Source organism: Oryza glaberrima, chromosome 7 (assembly GCF_000147395.1).
Source record: "Oryza glaberrima chromosome 7, OglaRS2, whole genome shotgun sequence".
NCBI classification, from domain to species: Eukaryota; Viridiplantae; Streptophyta; class Magnoliopsida; order Poales; family Poaceae; genus Oryza; species Oryza glaberrima.
Genome location: NC_068332.1, coordinates 19,629,255 through 19,655,565, shown reverse-complemented (window position 1 = coordinate 19,655,565; position 26,311 = coordinate 19,629,255). Strand labels below are relative to the sequence as shown.

The 26,311-nt window shown below is 42.1% G+C and overlaps 5 protein-coding genes across 5 annotated transcripts; 4 read left to right on the top strand and 1 right to left on the bottom strand.

Moving 5' to 3' along the window:
• Window positions 1-476: 476 nt before the first annotated feature.
• On the bottom strand, window positions 477-2,450 carry LOC127779147 (uncharacterized). The gene is made up of 3 exons (XM_052305857.1): window positions 2,321-2,450; window positions 1,693-1,775; window positions 477-1,075 (listed from the first exon to the last, which is right to left on the bottom strand). Exons 1-3 carry the CDS (start codon window positions 2,400-2,402, stop codon window positions 890-892), a joined length of 351 nt encoding a protein of 116 aa, XP_052161817.1. The 5' UTR covers window positions 2,403-2,450; the 3' UTR covers window positions 477-889.
• On the top strand, window positions 2,443-5,242 carry LOC127779145 (G-type lectin S-receptor-like serine/threonine-protein kinase At2g19130). Its single transcript, XM_052305854.1, has one exon. The coding sequence runs from the start codon at window positions 2,531-2,533 to the stop codon at window positions 5,003-5,005; it is 2,475 nt and encodes an 824-aa protein (XP_052161814.1). The 5' UTR covers window positions 2,443-2,530; the 3' UTR covers window positions 5,006-5,242.
• Window positions 5,243-7,993: 2,751 nt separating this feature from the next.
• Window positions 7,994-9,798, top strand: LOC127779146 (G-type lectin S-receptor-like serine/threonine-protein kinase At2g19130). The gene has a single exon (XM_052305855.1). It carries the CDS (start codon window positions 8,129-8,131, stop codon window positions 9,680-9,682), a length of 1,554 nt encoding a protein of 517 aa, XP_052161815.1. The 5' UTR covers window positions 7,994-8,128; the 3' UTR covers window positions 9,683-9,798.
• A 5,045-nt stretch (window positions 9,799-14,843) lies between these two features.
• On the top strand, window positions 14,844-18,343 carry LOC127780055 (probable mixed-linked glucan synthase 3). Its single transcript, XM_052307012.1, has 3 exons — window positions 14,844-15,155; window positions 15,805-16,546; window positions 16,689-18,343. Exons 1-3 carry the CDS (start codon window positions 14,884-14,886, stop codon window positions 18,279-18,281), a joined length of 2,607 nt encoding a protein of 868 aa, XP_052162972.1. The 5' UTR covers window positions 14,844-14,883; the 3' UTR covers window positions 18,282-18,343.
• Window positions 18,344-21,959: 3,616 nt separating this feature from the next.
• Window positions 21,960-26,000, top strand: LOC127780108 (mixed-linked glucan synthase 4). Its single transcript, XM_052307058.1, has 3 exons — window positions 21,960-22,252; window positions 22,535-23,279; window positions 24,348-26,000. Exons 1-3 carry the CDS (start codon window positions 21,960-21,962, stop codon window positions 25,998-26,000), a joined length of 2,691 nt encoding a protein of 896 aa, XP_052163018.1.
• Window positions 26,001-26,311: the final 311 nt, after the last annotated feature.

Here is a 26,311-nt window from a genome sequence, read left to right as displayed (position 1 = left end):
ATTCCAATCATAGGAATACGGGGATATTTTTGTCCCAACCTTGTAAAAATCTCTCGTAAGAAGCATACCATGTTCCTTGGCCCTTGGCCCATGTACCCGAAAACCTTATGACTATTATGGAAGAACTAAATGCAGGTCGTTGATCAACACTATCTATACTACATGTAGTCTCCTACCTTATCGGGTCCTCTCTATCTGTCTACTCTAGAGATGCAAAATAAACATTACAATATGATTTTTTTTTACCATTTTGGCATTTTTGCCGGGGCAATTTAAGAATGAAAAAAAACACAATTATATTTTTCAAGTCTATCTATCATGTTGGATGGGTTATGGCCATGCAAGTCTTGCTATTTGTTCATACAGATCAGATATCAATGCCGTTTCTTAAAAAAGCCAACGGTCAATATGGTGCGAGTTTTGAGCAAACTCGTCCTAACTCAGACCTGGACCATCTTTTTTACTGCAGGACAGATCAACATGTTCAACAATCAACAAGAAATTCTACAGGCCACTCTCCTTGTGCGATGCACATGGACACCTGCAGTGACACACATGAATGCGTCCTTACAATTTGCAATTTGCCAGTGGCATGGCAACTGGCAAGGCACCGCACCACCTCTCATGTACTCCCTTTTTCGCGTGTTGATGAAAAATCCAACTACTAGTATTATAAGATTAATACTGCCATGTTCTTTTCTCCAACAAAAATTGGATAAACTTTTGGATAAAAATGACATGCTTTTTAAACTGCTAAACGGTGTGTTTCGTGTGAAAACTTTCTATATAAAAGTTGTTCTAAAATATAAGATTAATCTATGTTTCAAGTTTGTAATAATTAAAACTTAATTAATCACACGTTATTACCACCTCATTTTGCGTGAAACACTTAATCTTTATCTTCATCTTCATCTTCATCTTCAGAAGATTCAAACACCAGTATCTGTATGATTGTATCTCCTTGTTGCGTCTGTGGCCCTCTCCCCTCTACACTATGGTGATCAGTGTTCATCCATCTGCTCTCCATCAATGCCACTTCAATGCTCTCGGTCCATATCAGCATCATATCAGAGAACTGGTCATAAATGAATGAGTGAGCATTTAACATGCTGAGACATGCTTCGACACAGGAACTAAGGAAGGAAACTGGTCATTGGTCAAGTCATCGTCAAGCTTGGGCCACTAAGTTCGACAACAAATCCTGTTCTCAAACATGGCAACAACAGTATTATAAAAAAACATGGCAACGAGTGTTTAACCCAGATTTGGGATTTATATCACCCAATTTTCTGAAACATAGGATTTATATCATACCAGATTAGCCCTTCAAAATGTGGACTGACCAACTAATTTGATAAATTTGCAATCAGGAAGGAATGGATGCGTACAAAAACTAGAATATGACAAAAACAAAGCAGAACAAAAATCTGACGGTAAGAAAAAACAGCAGACAGACGTGTAGGTAGACAACGTTCACACCAGCTGTTCAGCAGAAGCTTTTTCTATATTGATCGCAATGAGAAACACGAAAGTTATTTACGGAAAGAACAGATATCCATGAACCAAAATTATAAATACTGTTAGTCTTGGTAACACTCAACATTTCAACAGATCAGCAGGCAATTCTAACACTGACAGTGCTATTCGCCGATCAACATGACCAGCTAATTTTCTTGCAGCAACATTTCTTACCCGGTCTCTAGAAACCCACATGAGAGAAAACAGGGCAGCCAACTTCAAGATTTTGGTCATCTTCAAAGGGAGATGGTCTGGTCCTGATCAAAGTTTGAAATTATTAGCACAGAGAATTTTGAAACCTCAGCAAAATATAATACTAGCAAGTCTTAAAAGAGTTTCTCTGAACGACCGGCCACGTTAAACTAAGGCCAAGTCAACGCAGAGCCCCCGGAGCTTTTGCTGCCACCAGCACGCCACAAGTCCAAAACACCTTTCTTTGACTTCACACTATTCTTAGTTTTTAAATTTATTTCGCAACAGAATAAATTACTAAGAGGATAGCATCATAGCAGATGTTGGCGTCTCTGTTCACAAATGTGAATACTAATAAATTACTAAGAGGGGACACGAATATCTTCAATCCTAGAACACAAGTTGATTAGTTGAACAGGCAGCAAAATTAATTAATACTAGGAACAGTACTATTTCGCAAACAAAACTGTAGAACCAATTTTCTGCACCCCTCCTGCAAAAAAACAAAATAAAACCCACCATTTAATAATTCACCACAATTTTAAACAGAATATTACATTTCATATTGATTATTCTTCTATAAACAAACACCAGGTCTTCGGGTACGTACCTTTTCCGCAGAACCCTCTACTGTGCCAGGTCAAAGAGCGTTCATTCTGCAATATCTCGTGAAGTGGAGCCTTGCTGTCCATATGAGTTATAAGACCAAGCTTACCTTCCTCTCAGGTTCCAACCACCATAATCAAATTACTCCAAAGGCCAAGCTCAGCTTCCATTCGTCCCAGGTTCTCAGCCCTGGCTGCTCTGCCAAGATCCATCCATGGCTCCTCTCTTCTTCCTCCTCCTCTTCAGCCAAATCTTTCTCTGCACCGCGGTGGACACCATCAACTCCACCGCGCCGCTGTCCGGGACGCAGAAGATCGTCTCCAAGGGCGGCAGGTTCGCCCTTGGATTCTACACCCCGCCACAAGGTAACAACACCGCCTCCGGCACCGGCAACTACTACATAGCTATATGGTACAACAACATACCGTTGCAGACGACGGTGTGGACGGCCAACAGCGACTTGCCGGTGTCTGACCCGACCACCGCATCCTTGGCCATCGGCAGCGATGGCAATCTTGTCCTCCTTGATCAATCCAAGAACAGGCAGCTGTGGTCGACCAACATAAGTGTGGCCTCCAGCTCCACCGTTGCCGTCATCCAGGACGGCGGTAGCCTCGACCTCATGGATGCCACCAATTCATCCATAGTCTACTGGAGGAGCATAGATCATCCGACAAACACCTGGCTTCCGGGCGGCAAGCTGGGGCTGAACAAGACCACTGGTGTGAGCCAGCGGCTTGTGCCATGGAGGAACAATGCAAACCCGTCCCCTGGGTTGTTCTCCCTTGAGCTGGATCCCAACGGCACAACGCAGTACTTCATCCAGTGGAACGACTCCATCACTTACTGGACCAGCGGCCCTTGGAACGGTAATATCTTCAGTCTTGTGCCCGAGATGACGGCCGGTTACAACTACAACTTCCGGTTCATTAACAATGTCTCGGAGAGCTACTTCATATACTCCATGAAGGATGACTCGATCATCTCGCGGTTCACCATTGATGTGAATGGGCAGATCAAGCAGTGGACATGGGTACCAGCCTCGGAGAATTGGATCTTGTTCTGGTCCCAGCCACGGACACAGTGTGAGGTGTACGGGCTCTGCGGTGCATATGGAAGTTGCAACCTCAATGTCCTGCCGTTCTGCAACTGCATCAAGGGGTTCAGCCAGAAGTTTCAGAGTGATTGGGACCTCCAGGATTTTACTGGTGGATGCAAGAGAAACGTACCTTTGCAGTGCCAAACCAACTCAAGCTCTGCACAGACTCAGCCTGATAAGTTCTATTCCATGGTTAGTGTGAGGCTACCTGATAATGCTCAGAGTGCAGTGGCCGCTAGTTCTCAGGCCTGTCAGGTTGCTTGCCTGAATAATTGCGCCTGTAATGCTTACACTTACAATAGTAGTGGCTGCTTTGTTTGGCACGGGGACTTGATTAACCTCCAAGACCAATACAATGGGAATGGAGGAGGCACACTTTTCCTCAGGCTTGCAGCGTCTGAACTTCCAGACTCTAAAAAGAGCAAGAAAGTGATCATTGGTGCAGTTGTAGGTGGAGTTGCTGCAGCTTTGATAATCCTTGCAATTGTGTTGTTCATCGTATTCCAGAAATGCCGCCGAGACAGGACTCTTCGCATATCCAAGACCACTGGGGGTGCACTGATTGCCTTCCGGTACAGTGATCTGCAGCATGTCACCAGCAACTTCTCAGAGAAGCTGGGTGGAGGTGCCTTTGGCACAGTATTTAAAGGGAAGCTCCCAGATTCAACAGCCATTGCAGTGAAGAGGCTTGATGGACTGAGCCAGGGGGAGAAGCAATTCCGTGCTGAGGTAAGCACCATCGGGACCATCCAACATGTCAATCTGGTTCGCCTACTTGGTTTCTGCTCTGAAGGATCAAGAAGACTGCTTGTCTATGAGTACATGCCAAAGGGCTCCCTGGAATTGCAGCTGTTCCATGGTGAGACAACGGCACTGAACTGGGCCATAAGGTATCAAATTGCACTTGGAACAGCAAGGGGCCTAAATTACCTGCATGAAAAATGTAGGGATTGCATAATACACTGTGATGTTAAGCCAGATAACATACTTTTGGATGAGTCATTTGTACCCAAAGTGTCTGACTTTGGTCTAGCAAAGCTATTAGGGCGGGATTTCAGCCGTGTTTTGACAACAATGAGAGGGACAAGGGGTTACCTTGCGCCTGAGTGGATCAGTGGTGTGCCGATTACTCCTAAGGCAGATGTCTTCAGCTATGGCATGATGCTCTTCGAACTCATATCAGGCAGAAGGAATGCTGATCTAGGGGAGGAGGGAAAGTCCTCTTTCTTCCCAACTTTGGCTGTAAACAAACTACAGGAAGGTGATGTGCAGACCTTGTTAGACCCCAGGTTGAATGGAGATGCCAGCGCTGATGAGCTCACAAAAGCTTGCAAGGTTGCCTGCTGGTGTATCCAAGATGATGAAAATGCCAGACCTACAATGGGTCAGGTCGTCCAAATTTTAGAGGGATTCCTTGATGTCAACATGCCTCCTGTTCCAAGGTCACTGAAGGTTCTTAATGAAAGCCCTGATGTCATAAATTTTTTCTCAGATGTTTCATCAAGTCAAACTTCGCAGATGCATAATAGCACAGCTTCTTCGCAGACAAAGAGTTCTACTTCAGGTGGTTCACAATTTCAGAGCTCATAAATCAGAAAATCCTGAATTTGATTAGGGAAAGACATTTACGTATTTGAGAGTAATATGAGTGACTCATGTTGTACATATGCTATGCTTTTCTGTAGTTCTGTAGTTCCATGCCTTCTGTATATTAATAGCACATAATTGAGCTATCACGAAGTAACACATTGAGCCATCCACCATGTATTAGAATTTTCATGTTTAACCTATGAGGAGGCCTGACTGCACATGTTAACATTTGATAAAGAGTCCCAGCATGTGCTTCAATTCAGGTGTTATGATCTGCTTGCACATAACAATCTGAATAGATTAAATTTGGTAATCTTGAGCTACTTGAGAATAAATACTCCCTCCGCCCCAAAATATAAGCATTTTTAGCACAGTGACAAGTCAAACATTTTTAACTTTGACCACTAATAGCAAAAAAAAAAACAATCATATAAAATTGATGTTACTAGATTTATTATTAAACAATCAAATATGCAACTCTTTTTATTTAAAACATCTTATTTTTATAGATATTGTTGGTCAAAGTAGTATCTCGGAGACCATGTCAGGGTTAAAAAATGTTTATATTTTAGGACGGAGGGAGTAGCTATATTTTCTTTAACATCTGCACTGGTTAAATATTTTTCAAATTCTTAAGGGCCAAATGCCATCATCTGAGTAATTACACCATTGTTATCCTGTAAATTTACAAAATAGTTTTTTGGCAGGCCAGTAGAAGAACCCCGGCTGAAGTTTTGTTATACTAATAACAAGCCCTCACATTAATCTTAAAAATTCTAAAAGAAATAAATTCACACAATAATAAAAAAAATGGCTAAACATGAGCACATTAATCTTTAAAAAAGGAAACCATGACCGTCAAATTTGATTTAATGTTTTCGTCTACGGCCTACATGCAATAGATAATAAGTATCAGAGTAGTAGTAGTTTTTAAAGTAATAGTCAAAACTCAGAAGCATGCGTTCCATGCATTGCACACAATATGAAGATAAGAACCAGAAGGCATCCATGAATCTGTTTCCTGGGCGCACATGGCCTGGAAAAACAAATCGAAGTTCAGTTCATAGTAACTCTATGTATACAAGGTCTGAACATATAAATATACACAGAATAATTAGATTTATTTTCGATTCCCATGTTCTAATCAAGTTGATTTACACTATCTGCCCAATCAGTATGAATTAAGGCATACAACTAAAGCATACCTAGAGTAATATGTAGCTAGCTTACATACTAATCTTGTCTTAAAAATGTTCTTAGGCTGTAAGTAATCATGAAAAAAAAGATTTATTAGGTTTTAATTTCCAGAGTTTAAAAACTAAACTTCCATACTAAATATAAGCATCATGCTGCAACAAATTACAAAAGTATCCACACCCAAAGTAATAACTTCGTTGGCAAAGAGGAAAAATATAAGTGTACTGTATTCTCAGAAGATTTAAAAAAGTGCTGGCAAGGAATTTTCTTGTTGTTTAGATAGAGTTTTCTCAATATATTAAATTAAATTATTCATAAATATAAATAATGATGTTCCAAAATCACATAACAATAAAAATACTAGCCTGTGCAGGTGTACAGACTGATGACTACAGATGCATAATCACATGAAAAACAACATTAAGAAAGATGTAAAACTGAAATCGAAACTACAGCATGATGCACAGCAGATTCTATGCAATTACATGAAAAGAAAAAATAAGTGATTGCCAAATAAACCATCTATGCTCCTGGTGATGCACAGCTTTATCATGTTTCTGCCTTTTACACTTGAATAACAAGATGAACCACCAAAAACATCTGATGATTCAATGGCCAAAACAGCGTTGCAATTGAAGAACATATTACTACTAGGACAAATATGATATATAACTTACTAAAGGTGAGTTATATCGCTATATATGATGCTTAAAAGAAGACATTATTTGGTTTGAATCACCAGAACAGCAGTAAAACAGAAGCAACTAGGAGAAGAATTCAGAGTTTGAAAGAGGATGTCCGTTCTTTAGTCAAAAAAAAGAGGATGTCCGTTTCACATTCTGTGTCTGGACTTATTTGTGAACAAGTCGTGTCTAACTCTAATCAAGTGCTCACACATGGTTGTGCTTGTTCCAGATGGCACAATAGCATCCTTCAATTCACAGGAAACTAGACTAACAACATAAAAAAAATATTATTTTGGAAGACAAGTCAAATGAGAAGGATGACAATAGAGGGAAGAAATAACTCTCTACCTTGTGGCTTTTGCATTAACTAGAAGAATACCACACATCCAAATTTCCATGCAAAAAGGATGGCCCCTCCCAGCAAGAGGAAGATATGTTCTTCCTTTTCTTTTCTCATATTATCAATCTTCCATCTTTACACAAGTACTTCTGCTTTGACTGATACAATCTCAAGAGTCCAATCTCTTTCTGGTAGTACAACTGTTGTCTCAAAAGAAGGAAATTTTGAGCTGGGATTCTTCTCTCCAGGTAATACTGGAAACCTTTATGTTGGTATATGGTTCAGAACCACATCAAAGAAGGCTGTTATCTGGGTGGCCAACCGAGACAATCCTGTCACAAGTGCTACATCTCCAGAGCTCAAGATATCAGAGGATGGAAATTTAGTCCTCCTTAACAAGTTTGGAGAACCAAAATGGTCATCAAATGGTACTTGGAATAAACCAAGAAAGTCAATAGTTGCAGTTCTTCTTGACAATGGAAACCTTATTCTGAGGGATCAAGGTAACTCTTCTGATGTAATCTGGCAAAGCTTTGATCACCCAACAGACACAATACTGAGTGGGCAGGGATTTGGGATCGATAAGATCACCGGTGAATACCAGGATCGTGTTTCTTGGAAAGATCCAGAAGATCCTGCACCAGGTCCTTTCTCCAACCATGTGGATCTAATTAGATTGAACCAATATGTCTCTCTCTGGAATCAATCTAAAGTTTATTGGCAGTCTGGGAACTGGACAGGACAAGCATTCACATCGATCCCTGGAATGCCACTAAATACTGAATACAATTATGTTTTCATTAATAATAGTCACCAGCTCAAGTTTATATACACCACAAAGGATGTATCCATAATCACAAGAATAGTTCTTACCGTTAACCGTCAACTCCAACGCCATACATGTCCAACAAATCAGAGGAATGGATAGTACAATGGTCTCTACCTGCAGCTCTGTGTGATGTTTATTCAGTCTGTGGGCCTTTTGGAGTCTGCAAAACAGGTTTTGATGAGAAATGCTACTGCCTGCCAGGTTTCAGGCCAGTTTCCTTGAGGAGCTGGGATCTTGGAGCATGGAATCAAGGTTGTGTTAGGAAAACAGATATCTCTTGTGTTGACTCTAATAAACATAATGACCAACAAGAGAAGCATGCATTTCTCAAGATTGCCAACATCAAAGTTCCAGGCAATCCAATGCAATTGAATGTTCAAAGCGAGGAGGAGTGCAGATCCATATGCCTGAACAACTGCATTTGTACTGCATATGCACATCAACATGAATGCATTGTTTGGAATAGTGAGCTCCGGGATCTTAAACAATTGTCTGATGGTAATGTTGATGCTATTGATATTTATGTACGTCTTGCAGCATCTGATCTTCAAGTTCAATACAATGAACATAAGACACATCATATGAGGCTAATTGCAGTGCTGGGAAGTACCTTTGTTGCACTATGTGTTTTTGGTGCAATAATTTGGACGTTTCGAAAAAGGAATGCAACTCAAAAGGCTTTCTCCAATGATGATTCTCTCATCCTATACAGTTACTCTTTTTTACAGCACTGCACAAAGAATTTCTCAGATAAGTTGGGGCAAGGTAGTTTTGGTTCAGTGTACAAAGGATCACTCCCAAACTCTAAAATGATAGCTGTAAAGAAGCTTCAAGGAATGAGGCAAGGCGAGAAGCAATTTCAAACTGAGGTGAGGGCCTTAGGACGAATTCACCACACAAATCTGGTTTGCCTCAAGGGTTTTTGCTTGAGAGGAGCTGAAAGGCTTCTGGTATATGAATTTATGGTAAATGGTTCTCTAGATTGTCACCTTTTTAATAATGTGAAGGTGTTGGACTGGTACACAAGATTCCAAGTTATTCTAGGTATTGCAAAAGGATTACATTATCTCCATGAGGAATGCCATGAATGCATCATACACTGTGATATAAAACCAGAAAATGTACTTTTTGATGCGGACTTCAGCCCAAAAGTGGCAGATTTCGGTCTTGCTAAGCTTATGGATCGGAATTTTAGTCGGGCACTAACAACTATGAGAGGAACAATAGGATATCTTGCACCGGAATGGATCGCAGGTCTTCCCATCACGTCAAAAGCAGATGTCTACAGCTATGGAATGATGTTGTTTGAGATAATTTCAGGCAAAAGGAACACAGAATTGATGGAGAGTAAAACTATAAAGTACTTTCCTGTCTGGGCTGCAGTCAGGATAAGCAATGGTGACATTTCTGAAGTCTTTGATCATAGAATGCATGACACGAATGTTCAAGAGCTGGAGAGAGCATGCAAGGTTGCATGTTGGTGCATTCAGGACAACGAGGCTCATAGACCAACAATGCAGCAGATAGTTCATACCTTGCAGGGTACTCGAGATGTCGGGTTGCCCCCAATACCGGCATTTCTACAAAACCTTGTGGAAGAATATGATCCTGCCAGCTACTCATAGAATGTCTAGTATAATGCATGGTAATAGTGTTATCTGAATAATTTAGTGACTGTATACTGGAGATTTGGTTAGTAACTATCATGTTCATCTATGTCTAGTAAACCAGGGTTTTTACATTTTCGAACCAAAAAAATAAACGAAATGCAAGCAACCGCAAAAAGAAATTTTCAGATTTTTTTTTCAAACTGAACAACTTTTCGCTAAATAAATAGACTCGCAATTTTGGGCCAGAGACATTTTCTGCTGGGACCAACTGGTAAATCCGAAATTTCAAAAATTGAGGCAAACCAATTGACCATTCTGTTACTCGAACTTTTAATGCTTTGTGTCTCTTTTATGAGCTTTTGTTGCAAGTATCCTTAATGCTGTGGGTGCGTGGTTGTGAGCCTAAGTTACTGGTGAAGTGAGCCGTTCTGTAGGGTGTTGAGTCTAAGAACTCTTGTATGGATGTTGCAAAATCACATAACAATGAAAAATTAAACGGAATGCAAGCAACTGTTAAACGAAATTTTCAGATTTTTTTTTTTACAAATTGGACAACTTTTCGCTAAATAAATACAAACTTGGAATTTTTGGCCAGAGACATTTTCTGCTGGGACCCACTCGCAAATCCGAAATCTCAAACCTTGATTTAAACCAATTCACCATTGTGTTATTCGAACTTCTAAAATTCCTTTAATAGTTCATTGAAGCGGTTACAATGCTCAAGTAGCACCTCTAGATCCTGGGTTCAACTTTCCTCGAGAGCGAATTTTAGGCCTACTTAAAAAAAATGTTACTCGCTGGCCCCTCGTAAAAACACATGTCACGAAACGACCTATGGAGAGCGGGCCTTGTGTACGAGAAAGGGGCCTCAAAGTCATCCGGCCATCCTGCTACTACCTGCTACTACTCTATATCATGATGAAATCACTCTAGTTCCCGTGGGAAGTCCAGAACCAATTCGCACAACTCTCTTCAATGCCAGATTTTCCGGATTACTAGCCAATGTACCGATTCCCCCATTGACGCGCAACCAACAGCCGAATGGCGGACTCCGGCACAAAATCCCCCAGAAAATATATGCTCACCACACAGCTATTACAATTTTTCAATGATCCAATCACACGGTTAGTGAGCTAACAATGAAAAGGCAACCCCCCCCCCCCCCCCACCCACCCCCACCCCCACCAAAAAAAAAAAAAAAAAAAAAAAAAAAAAAAAAAAAAAAAAACCCGGCATGACGCGTTGGAGGCTGGTCAGCCGCCGCGCGGAGGTCAACCAAATGGGGAAAGCAGCGGTGCAGCCAGTTCGAGAGGAGCTAGCGGAGTGGAAGAGGAGGCGCGCCGCGCGTACCTGGGGGTCCTGGGGTTGGAGCGGCGAGAGGAAGACGACGACGAGTGCGGACATCTTCCTCGGCCCTTAAAAAGATGTTGTGAGTACGGCCCAACTAAATATAGCACCTTCTTTTGGGCCGGAACGGGGATTACCAGGAATGGGCCGGAGCGGGATTCGGGGAGCGTGTTGGGCCGTATCTCACGTGTACCAAAATCATGAAGTGCGAGTTTATATATATATTACTAGTAAGAACTTTAGTTAATGCCTTCATTAGTACGCCTAACTCGTCTCGCCAAGATCACGTGATTAGGGAATTAACGCCAAGCAAAATGACCAAAACTCATCTCAAAATTTTAAAAAGAAAGACTAACACAAGAAACCATCGACTTCTTGGCTTGCATTAGCTGTATCAGCTAGCCAATCGATTATTCCAGCTTGATGCATTGTCACATGGACGGCTAAAACACATGTGATGCACACGCATCGTCGCCTCTGAATTAACTAGATCTCCCTCAGTTCCTAACCCGGCCGCCTACATGTTAGCTTGTCAGAGATGGACTAAATTGGTGTACCATGTAATTACCTTTAACACTCTAAGATCCACCCATTAATACTGTATTAAAAATTAAGTATACACTCTTTGATTTGACATGTACTGATAGCAATCTACATGTATGGTTTTGTTCTTTTTTGACATTCACCTTGAGGTTAATCTTTGCATCTGATCAAATCGGACTCTCGAGTTTTGATGAGCATGTTGGTATAATAATTAAGAGGTCAGAAGAACAGGAATTAAGATTCGTTTGGACTTGTAATTAGTAAACCAGACTAGACGGTCTACTGATCATAGCTGATTTAATACAGTTCTAAGAGCAAGGTTAATAGTATAGCCAACTACTGGCTCCAATTCATTTGTAGCCAATCTAATAGCCAATTCATACAATAGTTGCTTACTATACTATTAGCACATGGTCCCACTGCCATACACACATTGCGTCTTGGAGTCCGTGCTGCAGCTGGCTACAGACTTGTAGCCCGCTGCTATTCTCTCTCATCTTTTATCTTATTAAAATATGTTTGCAGCTGGTTTATAGCCTGCTATTATACCTGCTTTAACAGTACTCCTACATCTACAGATCTATTTCTTTTTTAGATGACTGTAGCTGGTAATGTGGTGCATAAATTTCAAACATGCATGTACACATGCCTGGCAAACTGCAGTACTGCCATTGTGAACACATACTAGTATAATGCCCTGTCTGCTATTGTAAATCTCAAGTTCGTAAATGGTTTCGAATTGTCTAAAGATTAACCAATATAAGGTTCAAACTCAACTCATACAGTGAGATATAAAAAACAAATTCAGCATATAAATAGTAGTTGTAGTATTCATACCTGATTTTTTTTCCCTCTTAATGTATATGTTGAATTTGAGATTTTTGATGGAGTGGTAGATATTACTATATTCTGTATACAATCATTTTTTTCAAACTATCTTAACTATTTACATTAAACATAGAAAAAGAAGTACACGAAGTGACATCTACGAAAGACGTACCGTCACATTAATTTATATGCTACCACAATTGTGACACTAGCTAACACATCGATCACACATGTTCAAGAGATATAGTCCAAGATAATTAATATCCATGACGTTGTGCATATAAAATCTTTCCAAAATGTTCTTGTATATGCATCCGCAATTATGAACAATATATATATATATATATATATATATATATATATATATATATATATATATATATATATATAGCATTTGAATACTACCTCTCTATTCCATATTATAATAGTCTCAAACTTCAACTTTAACTAAGTTTATTGGAAAACACAGCAATATGTATAACACCAACCATGTACCTCGTTTTCCGCACGCATGCTTTTCAAACTGCTAAACGGTGCGTTTTTTTACAATAAGTTTTTATACGAAAGTTGCTTTAAAAAATTATATTGATCCATTTTGAAAAAAATTAGCAAATACTTAATTAGTCACGTGCTAATGGACTGCTCCGTTTTTCGTGCCGAAGGGTAATGTTCCCAACCCAATGTAACGAACGCAGCCTAAGTTTCATTCAAATCAACTATTAATATATTTTTATAGTGTGCTTGTTTCGTATATCAAAATATTGCTAATTTTTTACAAACTTGGTTTTAAACTTTAAAAGGTTTAACAAAACCCATATGATTTACTACCTCAGTTCATAAATACAACCACCTAGAACCAGACGAAATGCATCGTAGTACTGTGAATTTAGACATGATCAATTTGGATAGAATATATCTAGATTTGCATACTAGGATATGTTATCTAATTTACTACATACATTCCAAAATATAGCAACTTAAAATCGAACAAAACAGATCCTAATATTGTGAATCTGGATATACTCAATTTGGACAGAACATATCCAGATTCGTAGTACTTTGATGTGTCTCACGTCCGATCATATATGTTATTCAGATTTGTAGTACTAGGAGGTGTCTCGTCTAGTCTTAGGTGTTGTCCGGATTCGTTATATTAGGATATATCTTATTTAATTTTAGGTTGCTATATTTTGAGACGAATTGAGTAGTAGTAAACATAAAACGGAGGGAGTAGTAGTACATAGATTAATTCACCACAGAGATGCTTCTCCGAGCAGTGTGTGAACTCTTATTTCGATCAATATAAGATCTGGCCATTTATTTTATCTCCCTCAGTTCTGTGAGATCAATTTGGATTCTAGCAGTATATACTTATAACCGGCATCACCAGATCTCAATGAGTAAAAAAAAAAAATCAACACACAACATGCAACACATTGAGGTATAAACTAACTTATATGCACCAACTTGTACACTGATTAACAACAAAATCAGTACTCTCTGCAGATCTGCAAAGAGAGAATCATACTGGATTTCCGATTTGTTTAACAAAAACAAGAGAGAAGCAAACAATTAAAATCTATGCTGCCAGATTTCTGGTCGTCCCCTCGCACTGGATCGATCTCTCTCTCATGCATGCACGGTGATCTAATTAAGCTACTTCTGCTTAACTGCAACTTGCATAGGTAGATCCATCTCCAACGATCTGATCGTTGCACCCACATGCTCGATCGACGACGACTGAATAACACCAGGCCGTAATTAAGGCGGCAAAAGTTGACTTTCACAAATAACCTGAGCTTATATATTACAGTGGCACAGTTAATTCAGCTGATTAGCAATGCAGCTTATTAACCAAAGTAACCATATGGCGATATTTATTAATTAGCCTGACAAGACGTAAGACAGTACAGAGCATGCATGCAAAGCACTGCAGACAAGTGCGTTTTTTGGGTCAGCCTGCAGGCACATGGACGCAACATGCTTATGCATTCTGCTGCACGTTTTGTTCATCAGTGGTTTGTTTAGTGCTCAGACGAAGCAACGTACTAATGCATGACACTGTTGACTTTTTTTCAACGTTTGATAATTTATCTTATTAAAAAAATTTATATAATTATTATTTATTTTATTATGACTTGATTCGTCATCAAATGTTCTTTAAACATGACATAAATATTTTCATATTTATATAAATATTTTAAATAAAACGAATGGTCAAACATTGATTGAAAAATCAACGGCGTCATATATATAAATTAATATATGGAGGGAGTAACACGTTTGGTGAGGCGAGGCGACCGATCAATCGATAGACGATAGTTGCGGCGCACGCAGATCTGGATGCACGCAAATATTCATTCAACCCAACGATCAGTCACTAGTACAGTACTATATATACATGGTGCATCTGCACACTCTCTTCAGCTTCAAGTACCAGTAGGGCAGCACACTTGCACTGGCTTAAGCTTGCCAGTGAGCTCTATAGAGTGCTCGTCATGGCTTCGCCGGCGTCGGTCGCCGGCGGTGGTGAGGACAGCAATGGCAGCAGCAGCCTCATCGACCCGCTGCTAGTGAGCCGCACGAGCAGCATCGGCGGCGCGGAGAGGAAGGCGGCCGCCGGCGGCGGCGGCGGCGCCAAGGGGAAGCACTGGGCCGCCGCCGATAAGGGGGAGTGGCGCGCGGCGAAGGAGTGCGGCGGCGAGGACGGCCGCCGGCCGCTGCTGTTCAGGTCGTACAGGGTCAAGGGCTCCCTCCTGCACCCGTACAGGTACGTACATCCGATCGAGTGTACGATCGAAAAATCAGCGACATTGCAATGAAAATCTTTTTATGCATAAAGATTATTATTAGTACTGAGCTTGCTAGATACAGAATCTGGACGCTATACTTTTGTTACTTCCTCTGTATAAGTTATTTTAGTATTTCCCACATTTATCTTGATGTTAATGAATCTAGATAGATATATATGTTTAGATTTATTAATATCAATATAAATGTGAAAAATACTAGAATGACTTACATTGTGAAACGGGGGAGTATCTAATAATAGAAGTATCTAAAAATTAGTTAAGCCGGGAATGTATGCGTTTTCTAGTTGGTAGAATGAAGTATATATATGCAAGTCAATGAGCACGTTGATCATTTGGATGGATCGTGAGTGATATATATTCTGCTCCCGGATTTCTTTCAGTGATAATCCGTTGACTCGTAGTAACCCACAGTACGGCCTCATGTTTCCAATAATGTCTTTGCAGCTTATAATTGGATCAAGAATATTTACCCTTTCTGGTCACCTGGGCATGTGCATTTACTTGCATTTCTAGAAATAATTGTTTTTAAGATAATAAATAAAATTCAGCCTTCGTTTCAATAGAAATTAACTACAGTCGGATCATGTTTTTTTTAATCTCTTACAGGGCTCTGATCTTTGCACGCTTGATTGCCGTTCTCCTCTTCTTCGGATGGCGGATCAGGCACAATAATTCTGACATAATGTGGTTCTGGACAATGTCAGTCGCCGGTGATGTTTGGTTTGGTTTTTCATGGCTACTTAACCAACTCCCAAAGTTCAATCCGGTCAAAACCATACCTGACCTTACTGCCCTAAGGCAGTACTGTGATCTCGCCGACGGAAGCTACAGACTTCCCGGCATCGATGTTTTCGTCACCACCGCTGATCCAATCGACGAACCGGTTCTATACACCATGAATTGTGTTCTCTCTATTCTTGCGGCTGACTACCCTGTTGATAGGTCAGCCTGCTATCTCTCTGATGATAGTGGAGCATTGATCCTATATGAAGCATTGGTTGAGACAGCCAAATTTGCTACTCTATGGGTTCCATTTTGCCGGAAGCATTGCATTGAGCCTAGATCCCCAGAGAGCTACTTTGAGCTCGAGGCACCATCGTACACTGGAAGTGCACCAGAGGAGTTCAAGAATGACTCTAGGATTGTGCATCTTGAGTATGATGAGTTCAAGGTGCGATTGGAAGCACTTCCTGAGACTATTCGTAAACGATCAGATGTTTACAATAGTATGAAAACTGATCAAGGAGCACCAAATGCGACTTGGATGGCTAATGGGACCCAATGGCCAGGCACGTGGATTGAGCCAATAGAAAATCACAGGAAAGGACACCATGCTGGAATTGTTAAGGTACATAACTCCACCTTAATTTTTTTTTCTAATGTATTACTAAGGGGATAATATCATATTGTGCAATCCGCAATTACCTTGTTAAGTGGATTCACCATAAATTTTCCATTAACATGACCTACATATTTATCAATTTGAACAGGTTGTGTTGGACCATCCCATCCATGGCCACAATCTTAGCCTGAAGGATAGCACGGGCAACAATCTCAATTTTAATGCCACTGATGTGCGCATCCCGATGCTTGTATATGTGTCTCGTGGAAAGAACCCAAATTATGATCATAATAAGAAGGCGGGTGCATTAAATGCGCAACTTCGTGCCTCTGCTCTACTCTCCAATGCACAATTCATCATCAACTTTGATTGTGATCACTACATCAACAATTCTCAAGCCCTCCGTGCAGCAATTTGTTTCATGCTTGACCAAAGAGAAGGTGATAATACTGCCTTTGTTCAGTTCCCACAACGCTTTGACAATGTTGACCCAAAAGACCGATATGGCAATCATAATCGTGTATTCTTTGATGGCACAATGCTTGCCCTAAATGGTCTCCAAGGACCTTCATACCTTGGTACTGGTTGCATGTTCCGTCGCTTAGCTCTCTATGGTATTGATCCTCCTCATTGGAGACAAGACAACATCACACCTGAAGCTAGCAAGTTTGGTAACTCCATACTCTTATTAGAGTCAGTGTTAGAAGCCCTAAACCAAGACCGATTTGCTACACCATCACCGGTCAATGACATATTTGTCAATGAGCTGGAGATGGTTGTGTCAGCTTCATTCGACAAAGAAACCGATTGGGGCAAGGGTGTTGGATACATATATGACATAGCCACAGAAGATATAGTCACGGGTTTTCGCATCCATGGGCAAGGTTGGCGATCCATGTATTGCACCATGGAGCATGATGCATTCTGTGGCACTGCACCTATAAATCTAACAGAACGTCTTCACCAAATTGTACGTTGGTCTGGTGGATCCCTAGAGATGTTCTTCTCCCACAATAACCCACTTATTGGAGGTCGTCGGCTCCAACCTCTCCAGCGTGTCTCATACCTCAATATGACAATCTACCCGGTGACATCACTCTTCATTTTACTCTATGCTATCAGCCCTGTGATGTGGCTTATCCCCGATGAAGTATATATTCAGAGGCCATTCACTAGGTATGTGGTGTACCTTCTCGTGATCATTTTGATGATTCATATGATCGGATGGCTCGAGATAAAGTGGGCAGGGATCACATGGTTAGATTATTGGCGCAATGAGCAGTTCTTCATGATCGGCTCAACGAGTGCTTACCCAACAGCTGTGCTTCATATGGTGGTCAATCTTCTCACAAAGAAGGGTATACATTTTAGAGTCACTTCAAAGCAAACAACCGCTGACACCAACGATAAATTTGCTGACTTATATGAGATGAGATGGGTTCCCATGTTAATCCCAACAATGGTAGTTTTAGTTGCTAATATCGGTGCCATTGGTGTAGCTATTGGAAAGACGGCAGTATATATGGGAGTATGGACGATAGCACAGAAGAGACATGCTGCAATGGGACTCCTATTCAACATGTGGGTTATGTTTCTCCTTTACCCATTTGCACTAGCAATCATGGGGAGATGGGCAAAGAGGCCAATCATTCTTGTCGTTTTGTTGCCAATTATCTTTGTAATTGTTGCCCTTGTATATGTTGCTACCCATATCTTACTAGCAAACATTATTCCATTCTAGGTGCATAGATAAAAGATTGTATTGTTTAACTTTTGTAATAAATAATATTGTTCTTGAACTAATCCAATTGTGTCAAATATTTTTGGACTTACCTTATATGAGAACTTTCATATGTATTACCAACTGTCTTTACATATTCATGTCATATATATTCTTCATATTGAACATATAGAAAAATCACTTGAGTAAATAGAAAAGCGAGTGGTTTACATCTTAGGATGTTGGTAATCGGTATAATTGGCAAGGATGCGTCAACCTCTTTAATATAACTTTCTTGGTGAACTTTAAAAAGACCACACTTGGGCTATATCTATATGAATATGGTGGACCGCGAGGTTTAACACTGAAAAAATACTACCACTGCAGATGCATGCTACCATTCAACAAGCATCTAACTCTGAGTCTGTTCAATTTTACTTCTTTGGACTTCCCTTATATGAGAACTTTCATATGTACCATCAACTGTCTTTATATATTCATGTCCTATATCTTTTTCATATTGAACATATAGAAAAACCACATGAGTAAATATAAAAGCAGGTGGTTTGCAGAAAGAAATTTAAAAATATACTGTTCATTTATTTTTTTAACAAAAATATTCGGGATACAATTGTTTTGGCAGAAATATACGTCCGATCTCACACGATCGTTGTGCGAAAATGACGTGGGTATGACGATACGGACGATATTGCTGCGGTATCGTGCAGCAATGGTGCGAGACCGCGCGGTCTCGCAGATGAAAAGAGCGAGACCGAACAGTCTCGCGAAAGGAAAGAGCTAGACCGAAACAATGTCGCATAATGAAACAGCGATACCGAATGTGTTGTCCAATGGTTTCGTTTAACTAGTGATTGATTACCATAATTAGTGGTTAATTAATGATGATTAGGGATTAATTAGTCGCTAATAAATGTGATTAAACATTAATTATTGGCCCTGTCGCAGCCATGCCGTGCGGTCTCGCACAAGCAATGTGCGAGACCGTACGCTCTCGCGGCTAACCAATACGAAACCGTGGCGCATCGTCACCCCCACGTCATTCTCGCATAGTGGATCAGCGATACCGTATCGTTTTCGTGCTTTCATCCAGCGACGATGGTATACTTTTGTAAAAAAAATTGTATCCTGAATGTTTATAAGAAAATTATAAATAAACAATATATTTTTAAATTTAATTCGTGGTTTGCATCGATTTTAGGATATTGGTAATCAGTAGAACATGCAAAGATATGTCACCCTCTTCAATGTAACTTCTCTGGTAAGTTTTACAAAGATCACACTTGGAGTGGATCTAAATGAATACGGTGGACCGCTCAACACTGAAAAATGCTTTACCATTCGACAAGCATCTAACTCTGATTATGTTTGTTTTTTTTTCCTTAGAAAGGAATTTGAATTGTTGGTTCAAAGCAAACAAAAGTAAAATCCAATATATCTGTCTATGCTATTCGGTTTTGATTTTTTTTTCACCTTTCTAGTTCTCCAGAACAGAATTTAGACCGCTATTTAGAAATACCTATTACTAACTCTAATTAAACAAGTTACAAGAACTGTGCAATAATGACAAATCAAGTGGTGTAGCTTTCATGTGTCCAATTCTGCTAATGGTAAAGAATCTGATGAACTGTTAAAAAAATTAGATGTCTAAGGACACCAATTATAAAGTGTTAAATAAAAAGAACGAGAGTATGTGTGTGAGTTTAGGCAGGTTTAGGAAGCACACGAACTGATTCGGAGCAAATTGCACTTAGTTAATATGGATTTGCTGAAATACTATATTCAACGGGCATGATTTGGTCAGAAATTACGGACTAAAGTACAGACTTCTCTCTTTTCTTTTGTGCTAACCCTTCCTCAGAAAAACTTAAACAACTCCGCTGGTTCTTTCCAAAGAAACATAAATAAACTAATAAATAACTCAAATGGAACATCTCAGTTATTAGAGTATCTTCCCCTCGAAAAAAAGTTATTAGAGTATCAGTGGGCGAGCTCGTCAGCTGCTGATTTCATTTCACCGTTGCTATCCCCATCAAGTTTGGCTGTCCACCACTTGATCACTGTCTCATATATACTCGATCGATGCTCTCCTTGACCTCTCTCCCTTTTATTTTTCCTCCCCTCTGACCAGCACGGCAGCTAGGTACGTACACAGGTTTTAACTCTGTCTTCTCATACAAAACCCGGCAATATTTTTTTTGAAAATTTGAGCTTACGTACGTACGTTCGTACGTACGCGCTTGATAACATCATCAGGAGTTCAGAACTCAGAAAGGCCAACACATGCGTGCACAGTTTTGGGCATAATCCATGCACTTGTTTCGATATATATACTAGTAGTAAGTAGTAACAACTTGAGTACGTACTCGGTTCGGTTTTTTGTTCGTGTCCAAGTGGACAACACTATGTTCTCCCTTACCTTTCGTTCCAGCTGTTTTTATGATTTTGACGTGGAAGCTGCAGCCTATCTCTATCTTTTTTAATCACCTGAGTTAATCATCAAGTGAATGATCACTCGTTTATTACACATAAACTAAGGTGATTATAACTTTTTTAAAAAAAGAACGACAAGAATGATTTGTATGAAATATATTCCTTTCTCTATCTCAAGATATAATGGATTTTGAATGGATGTGACACATCCTAATAGTACGAATCTGGTCACCTAAAATATAAGAGATTTAGGATGAATGGGACACATTCTAGCATTACGACTTTGAAATCTGGCCAGGTTCCTGTCCGAATTCGAAATATTAGAATGTACCCCGTCCATCCTAAATCTCTTATATTTTGAGTGGTCAGATTCGTACTACTAGGATGTACTGCCACATCCATCTAAATCTCTAATAGTTTTTGAACGGAGGAAGCATTCAACAAGCATATATTAAATTTAAATTCAACTAGTATAAATTGTAAAAAAAAGAGACAAATTTGACTACAAATATATTACTTAGAGTTTAATTTGTTATAACATGTTGAATTTAAATTTGAACTTATATGTTTGTAGAGAATGATATATTGCATATTAATTTATTTTGTTAGGTACTCCTTCCTTATTGTATTATAAGATGTTTTGATTTTTTTTAAGTCAAAGCAGAGTTTATAGAAAAATGTTGAAGTATTTTTTTATAAAAATGTATCAAAATATATTTAATGTTAGATTTAATGAAAGATGTTATAGATGTTGCTACTACGTTTATTCCACAATATAATCAAATTAAAGAAAACTAAAAATGTCTTGTAATATAAATTAGATTGAGTAGGTCTCTACTGTTGCTGGTGCAGATGTACACGTTTTATTTTTCCTTGTTTCTGAAGATGTCACACGATCAGCTGACTTGGCTGCTAGAGGAGAACCGAGAATCTGTAGTTTCTGCGCCCGACTGGTGACCTTGTGCCGGTGGTTTTTGATCGCCAACACGATGATCGTTGCTGAGTTTGATCGAAAGAGAGGAACGAAAATTACATACGCTGCAGAGAGGAAAAATGCTCATCAGCTTGCTTCACTGTGACAGTGGCGGCTTCTTGTACTGTACGTAGGTAGCAGCAGTATTTTGACCAGGCAGGGGTGAGACGATGATTAATTAAACTCATGTCGTTTCGCCGCGCTATATAAGCCACCACGATGTGTTCACCAGTTCGCCACGGAGCTTACGTAGTTAGCTAGGTGCGTTTGCGTGCATGGAGTTGGCTACGGCCTCCACGATGTCCGCGGCGGCCGTGACTCGCCGGATCAACGCGGGCGGCCTCCGCGTCGAGGTCACCAACGGCAATGGCGCGGCCGGCGTCTACGTGGCGGCGGCGGCGGCACCGTGCTCGCCGGCGGCCAAGCGGGTGAACGACGGCGGCGGCAAGGATGACGTGTGGGTGGCCGTCGACGAGGCGGACGTGTCGGGGGCCAGCGGCGGCGATGGCGTTCGGCCGACGCTGTTCCGGACGTACAAGGTCAAGGGCAGCATCCTGCATCCTTACAGGTCTGACCGCCTGGGCCCACACTGATGTCAAATACTAACTGCTCTTAAACTTAATCAAGCTTAAACAAATGAGCAATTTTACTGTACTTAAGAAAGTAGCATGAGGTACTAAAAATTTAGTGTAAAATTTGGTACCTCTTGATACATAGGTACTATAAGATACCAATTTTACAATAGAAAAAAATGGTACCTCATGATACCTCCTTAATAACCGTAAAATTGCTCTAAACAAATGAGCATTCATTTTGATTGTCCTTATGCTGTTCTCTAATATACGAACAGGTTCTTGATCCTAGTTCGACTGATCGCCATCGTCGCCTTCTTCGCGTGGCGCGTACGCCACAAGAACCGCGACGGCGCGTGGCTGTGGACAATGTCCATGGCCGGCGACGTCTGGTTCGGCTTCTCGTGGGTGCTCAACCAGCTCCCCAAGCTGAACCCCATCAAGCGCGTCGCGGACCTCGCCGCCCTCGCCGACCGGCAGCAGCACGGCACCTCCTCCGGCGAGCTCCCCGGCGTCGACGTCTTCGTCACCACCGTCGACCCCGTCGACGAGCCGATCCTCTACACCGTGAACTCCATCCTCTCCATCCTCGCCGCCGACTACCCGGTGGACAGGTACGCCTGCTACCTGTCCGACGACGGGGGGACGCTGGTCCACTACGAGGCCATGGTGGAGGTCGCCAAGTTCGCCGAGCTGTGGGTGCCCTTCTGCCGGAAGCACTGCGTCGAGCCGAGGGCGCCGGAGAGCTACTTCGCGATGAAGACGCAGGCGTACAGGGGCGGCGTCGCCGGCGAGCTGATGAGCGATCGCCGCCGCGTGCGGCGAGAGTACGAGGAGTTCAAGGTCAGGATCGACTCGCTGTTCAGCACCATTCGCAAGCGATCTGACGCGTACAACAGAGCGAAGAATGGCAAAGATGACGGTGAAAACGCGACATGGATGGCTGATGGGACGCATTGGCCCGGCACATGGTTTGAGCCGGCGGAGAATCACCGGAAAGGGCAACACGCTGGGATTGTTCAGGTACGTAACGTACGCATGAAGAGAGAATTTATTCCTTTTCCAATATCTAAAGACAGAGTTATTGCATTTTAGTTTCTGTTTAGGGCATCCACAACGTGACCATAAGAGTGAGCCTTAAGACTTTTTTTCAGCTATATACATTATGGACATGGACATAAGGCATTAAATGCTTAGAAACAGCTCTAAGCTTATAGTTGAACTTAAGAGATTAAAAAATGATATCTAATGGAGCCTATCAGCATATGGTTGCGAATTGGTGGTATGTTTCTTCTTTGATGGGACCCAGTGGGACCCGACTTGTTTCTCATCCAAGGCCATAACCATTGTAGAGATAGATATAGCTAAAGCTATCTGCACATGGGCCCACCCCTATCGCTCATTCAGCAACCCAACATTGAGGTTGCCCTTATAATCTTGTTCTGACGACAAATTTTGTCGAGTGGAGATGGACTATTGTTCATAGAGGGACATGTCCCTCGTCTCGTTTAGTGCATATCATTTAAAAAAACATTAAACTTTTTTTTAGAAAAATAAACAAGATAGATCAATATGTGACATATTATTCCACAAACACACCAGTTCAAATTTAGTCTATACAATAAGAATAAAAGTAATAGATTTGACTAAAAATTGCACGTTCTATTTAGAATCAATATATTTTGTTATTTTTGTTTCTTCTTATATAAGTTCAGTTTAAACTTGCAAGTATGTAAAATATCATATCCCATATTGATCTACTTACTTAAAAAAAAACTAGCTAAGGCCCCTACATTGCAACAAATACTGTAAGAGATAAAAGAAAACACAAAAAAAATATACAAGTTTATAGCATAGTTAATGGATTAGAATATAATGCAATATCTAAAAATAATATTTACGTGTGGACCTTATGGTCACATGGCAGCTTGTAACATTAAAGACAATTTTAGACACCATCACTAATATCTTTTAATGCAGTATAAATATAATTTTTTTTAACTTTGAGGCAACATGCACAACCTAGACATTCCCTCCGAGAATATAATAGACTTTCCCCAAAGTGAGTGGTTTTCTTTGTGTTTTTGACAGGTTTTACTGAACCATCCCACCAGTAAGCCACGGTTTGGAGTGGCGGCGAGTGTTGACAACCCGTTGGACTTCAGCGGCGTGGACGTGCGGCTCCCTATGCTGGTGTACATCTCGCGCGAGAAGCGCCCCGGGTACAACCACCAGAAGAAGGCCGGCGCCATGAACGCGCTGCTCCGCGTGTCCGCGCTGCTGTCGAACGCGCCCTTCATCATCAACTTCGACTGCGACCACTACGTCAACAACTCGCAGGCGTTCCGTGCGCCGATGTGCTTCATGCTCGACCGGCGCGGCGGCGGCGACGACGTGGCGTTCGTCCAGTTCCCGCAGCGGTTCGACGACGTCGACCCGACGGACCGGTACGCGAACCACAACCGCGTCTTCTTCGACGGCACCACGCTCTCCCTCAACGGCCTCCAGGGCCCCTCCTACCTCGGCACCGGCACCATGTTCCGCCGCGCCGCGCTCTACGGCCTGGAGCCGCCGCGGTGGGGGGCGGCGGGGAGCCAGATCAAGGCCATGGGCAATGCCAACAAGTTCGGCGCCTCGTCGACGCTAGTCAGCTCGATGCTGGACGGCGCCAACCAAGAACGGTCGATCACGCCGCCCGTGGCGATCGACGGGTCGGTCGCCCGTGACCTCGGCGCCGTGACGGCGTGCGGCTACGACCTCGGGACGTCGTGGGGGAGAGACGCCGGGTGGGTGTACGACATCGCGACGGAGGACGTGGCGACCGGGTTCCGCATGCACCGGCAGGGGTGGCGCTCCGTGTACACCTCCATGGAGCCCGCCGCGTTCCGCGGCACGGCGCCGATCAACCTCACCGAGCGCCTCTACCAGATCCTAAGGTGGTCGGGCGGCTCGCTCGAGATGTTCTTCTCCCACAGCAACGCGCTCCTCGCCGGCCGCCGCCTCCACCCGCTGCAGCGCATCGCCTACCTCAACATGTCGACCTACCCGATCGTCACCGTGTTCATCTTCTTCTACAACCTCTTCCCGGTGATGTGGCTCATCTCCGAGCAGTACTACATCCAGCAGCCGTTCGGCGAGTACCTCCTCTACCTCGTCGCCATCATCGCCATGATCCACGTGATCGGCATGTTCGAGGTGAAGTGGTCGGGCATCACGGTGCTGGACTGGTGCCGCAACGAGCAGTTCTACATGATCGGCTCCACGGGGGTGTACCCGACGGCGGTGCTGTACATGGCGCTCAAGCTCTTCACCGGGAAGGGCATCCACTTCAGGCTCACGTCGAAGCAGACGACGGCCAGCCCCGGCGACAAGTTCGCCGACCTGTACACCGTGCGGTGGGTGCCTCTGCTGATCCCGACCATCGTCGTCCTGGCCGTGAACGTCGGCGCCGTCGGGGTGGCGGTCGGCAAGGCAGCGGCGTGGGGGTTGCTCACCGAGCAGGGGCGGTTCGCGGTGCTCGGGATGGTGTTCAACGTGTGGATCCTGGCGCTCCTCTACCCGTTCGCGCTGGGGATCATGGGGCAGTGGGGGAAGCGGCCGGCGGTGCTGTTCGTGGCGACGGTGATGGCCGTCGCCGCCGTGGCGATCATGTACGCCGCCTTCGGTGCGCCGTACCAAGCTGGGTTGTCAGGTGTCGCGGCTTCTCTCGGTAAAGCGGCGTCGCTGACCGGGCCATCTGGGTAGGGACGACATGAGTCCGGATTTGAATTTGATGAATGATCTCGCGGGGGTAATAATCCGGGTGTTCAGATATATCTCGTTACGTCATGAGGGCGGCAGCTGATTATGTGCTAGTCTACTCTGATCGAGTGAGACTTGAATTATTTTTTAAAATGTGAAGACTTGAATTATTTTATTTTATTTTATTTGTTCAGTGTGATATGTTGGCATTAAATTCATGGAGAACTTTTTTTTTTCTCTGTGTTGTTTTTTCTTAAAGAGTACTCCTATATACTGCTATACCTATAGATGGCACAGCATTACAAGTTTAATTA

Coding starts and splice junctions, on each gene's coding strand:
- LOC127780108 (XM_052307058.1), top strand. CDS start 21,960: ATGGAGTTGGCTACGGCCTCCACGATGTCCGCGGCGGCCGTGACTCGC. Junction 22,253..22,534: donor AGCATCCTGCATCCTTACAG/GTCTGACCGCCT, acceptor ATATACGAACAG/GTTCTTGATCCTAGTTCGAC. Junction 23,280..24,347: donor AACACGCTGGGATTGTTCAG/GTACGTAACGTA, acceptor TGTTTTTGACAG/GTTTTACTGAACCATCCCAC.
- LOC127779147 (XM_052305857.1), bottom strand. CDS start 2,402: ATGGACAGCAAGGCTCCACTTCACGAGATATTGCAGAATGAACGCTCT. Junction 1,776..2,320: donor TAGAGGGTTCTGCGGAAAAG/GTACGTACCCGA, acceptor AACTTTGATCAG/GACCAGACCATCTCCCTTTG. Junction 1,076..1,692: donor TGTGGGTTTCTAGAGACCGG/GTAAGAAATGTT, acceptor ATTTATGACCAG/TTCTCTGATATGATGCTGAT.
- LOC127779146 (XM_052305855.1), top strand. CDS start 8,129: ATGTCCAACAAATCAGAGGAATGGATAGTACAATGGTCTCTACCTGCA.
- LOC127779145 (XM_052305854.1), top strand. CDS start 2,531: ATGGCTCCTCTCTTCTTCCTCCTCCTCTTCAGCCAAATCTTTCTCTGC.
- LOC127780055 (XM_052307012.1), top strand. CDS start 14,884: ATGGCTTCGCCGGCGTCGGTCGCCGGCGGTGGTGAGGACAGCAATGGC. Junction 15,156..15,804: donor TCCCTCCTGCACCCGTACAG/GTACGTACATCC, acceptor AATCTCTTACAG/GGCTCTGATCTTTGCACGCT. Junction 16,547..16,688: donor ACCATGCTGGAATTGTTAAG/GTACATAACTCC, acceptor CAATTTGAACAG/GTTGTGTTGGACCATCCCAT.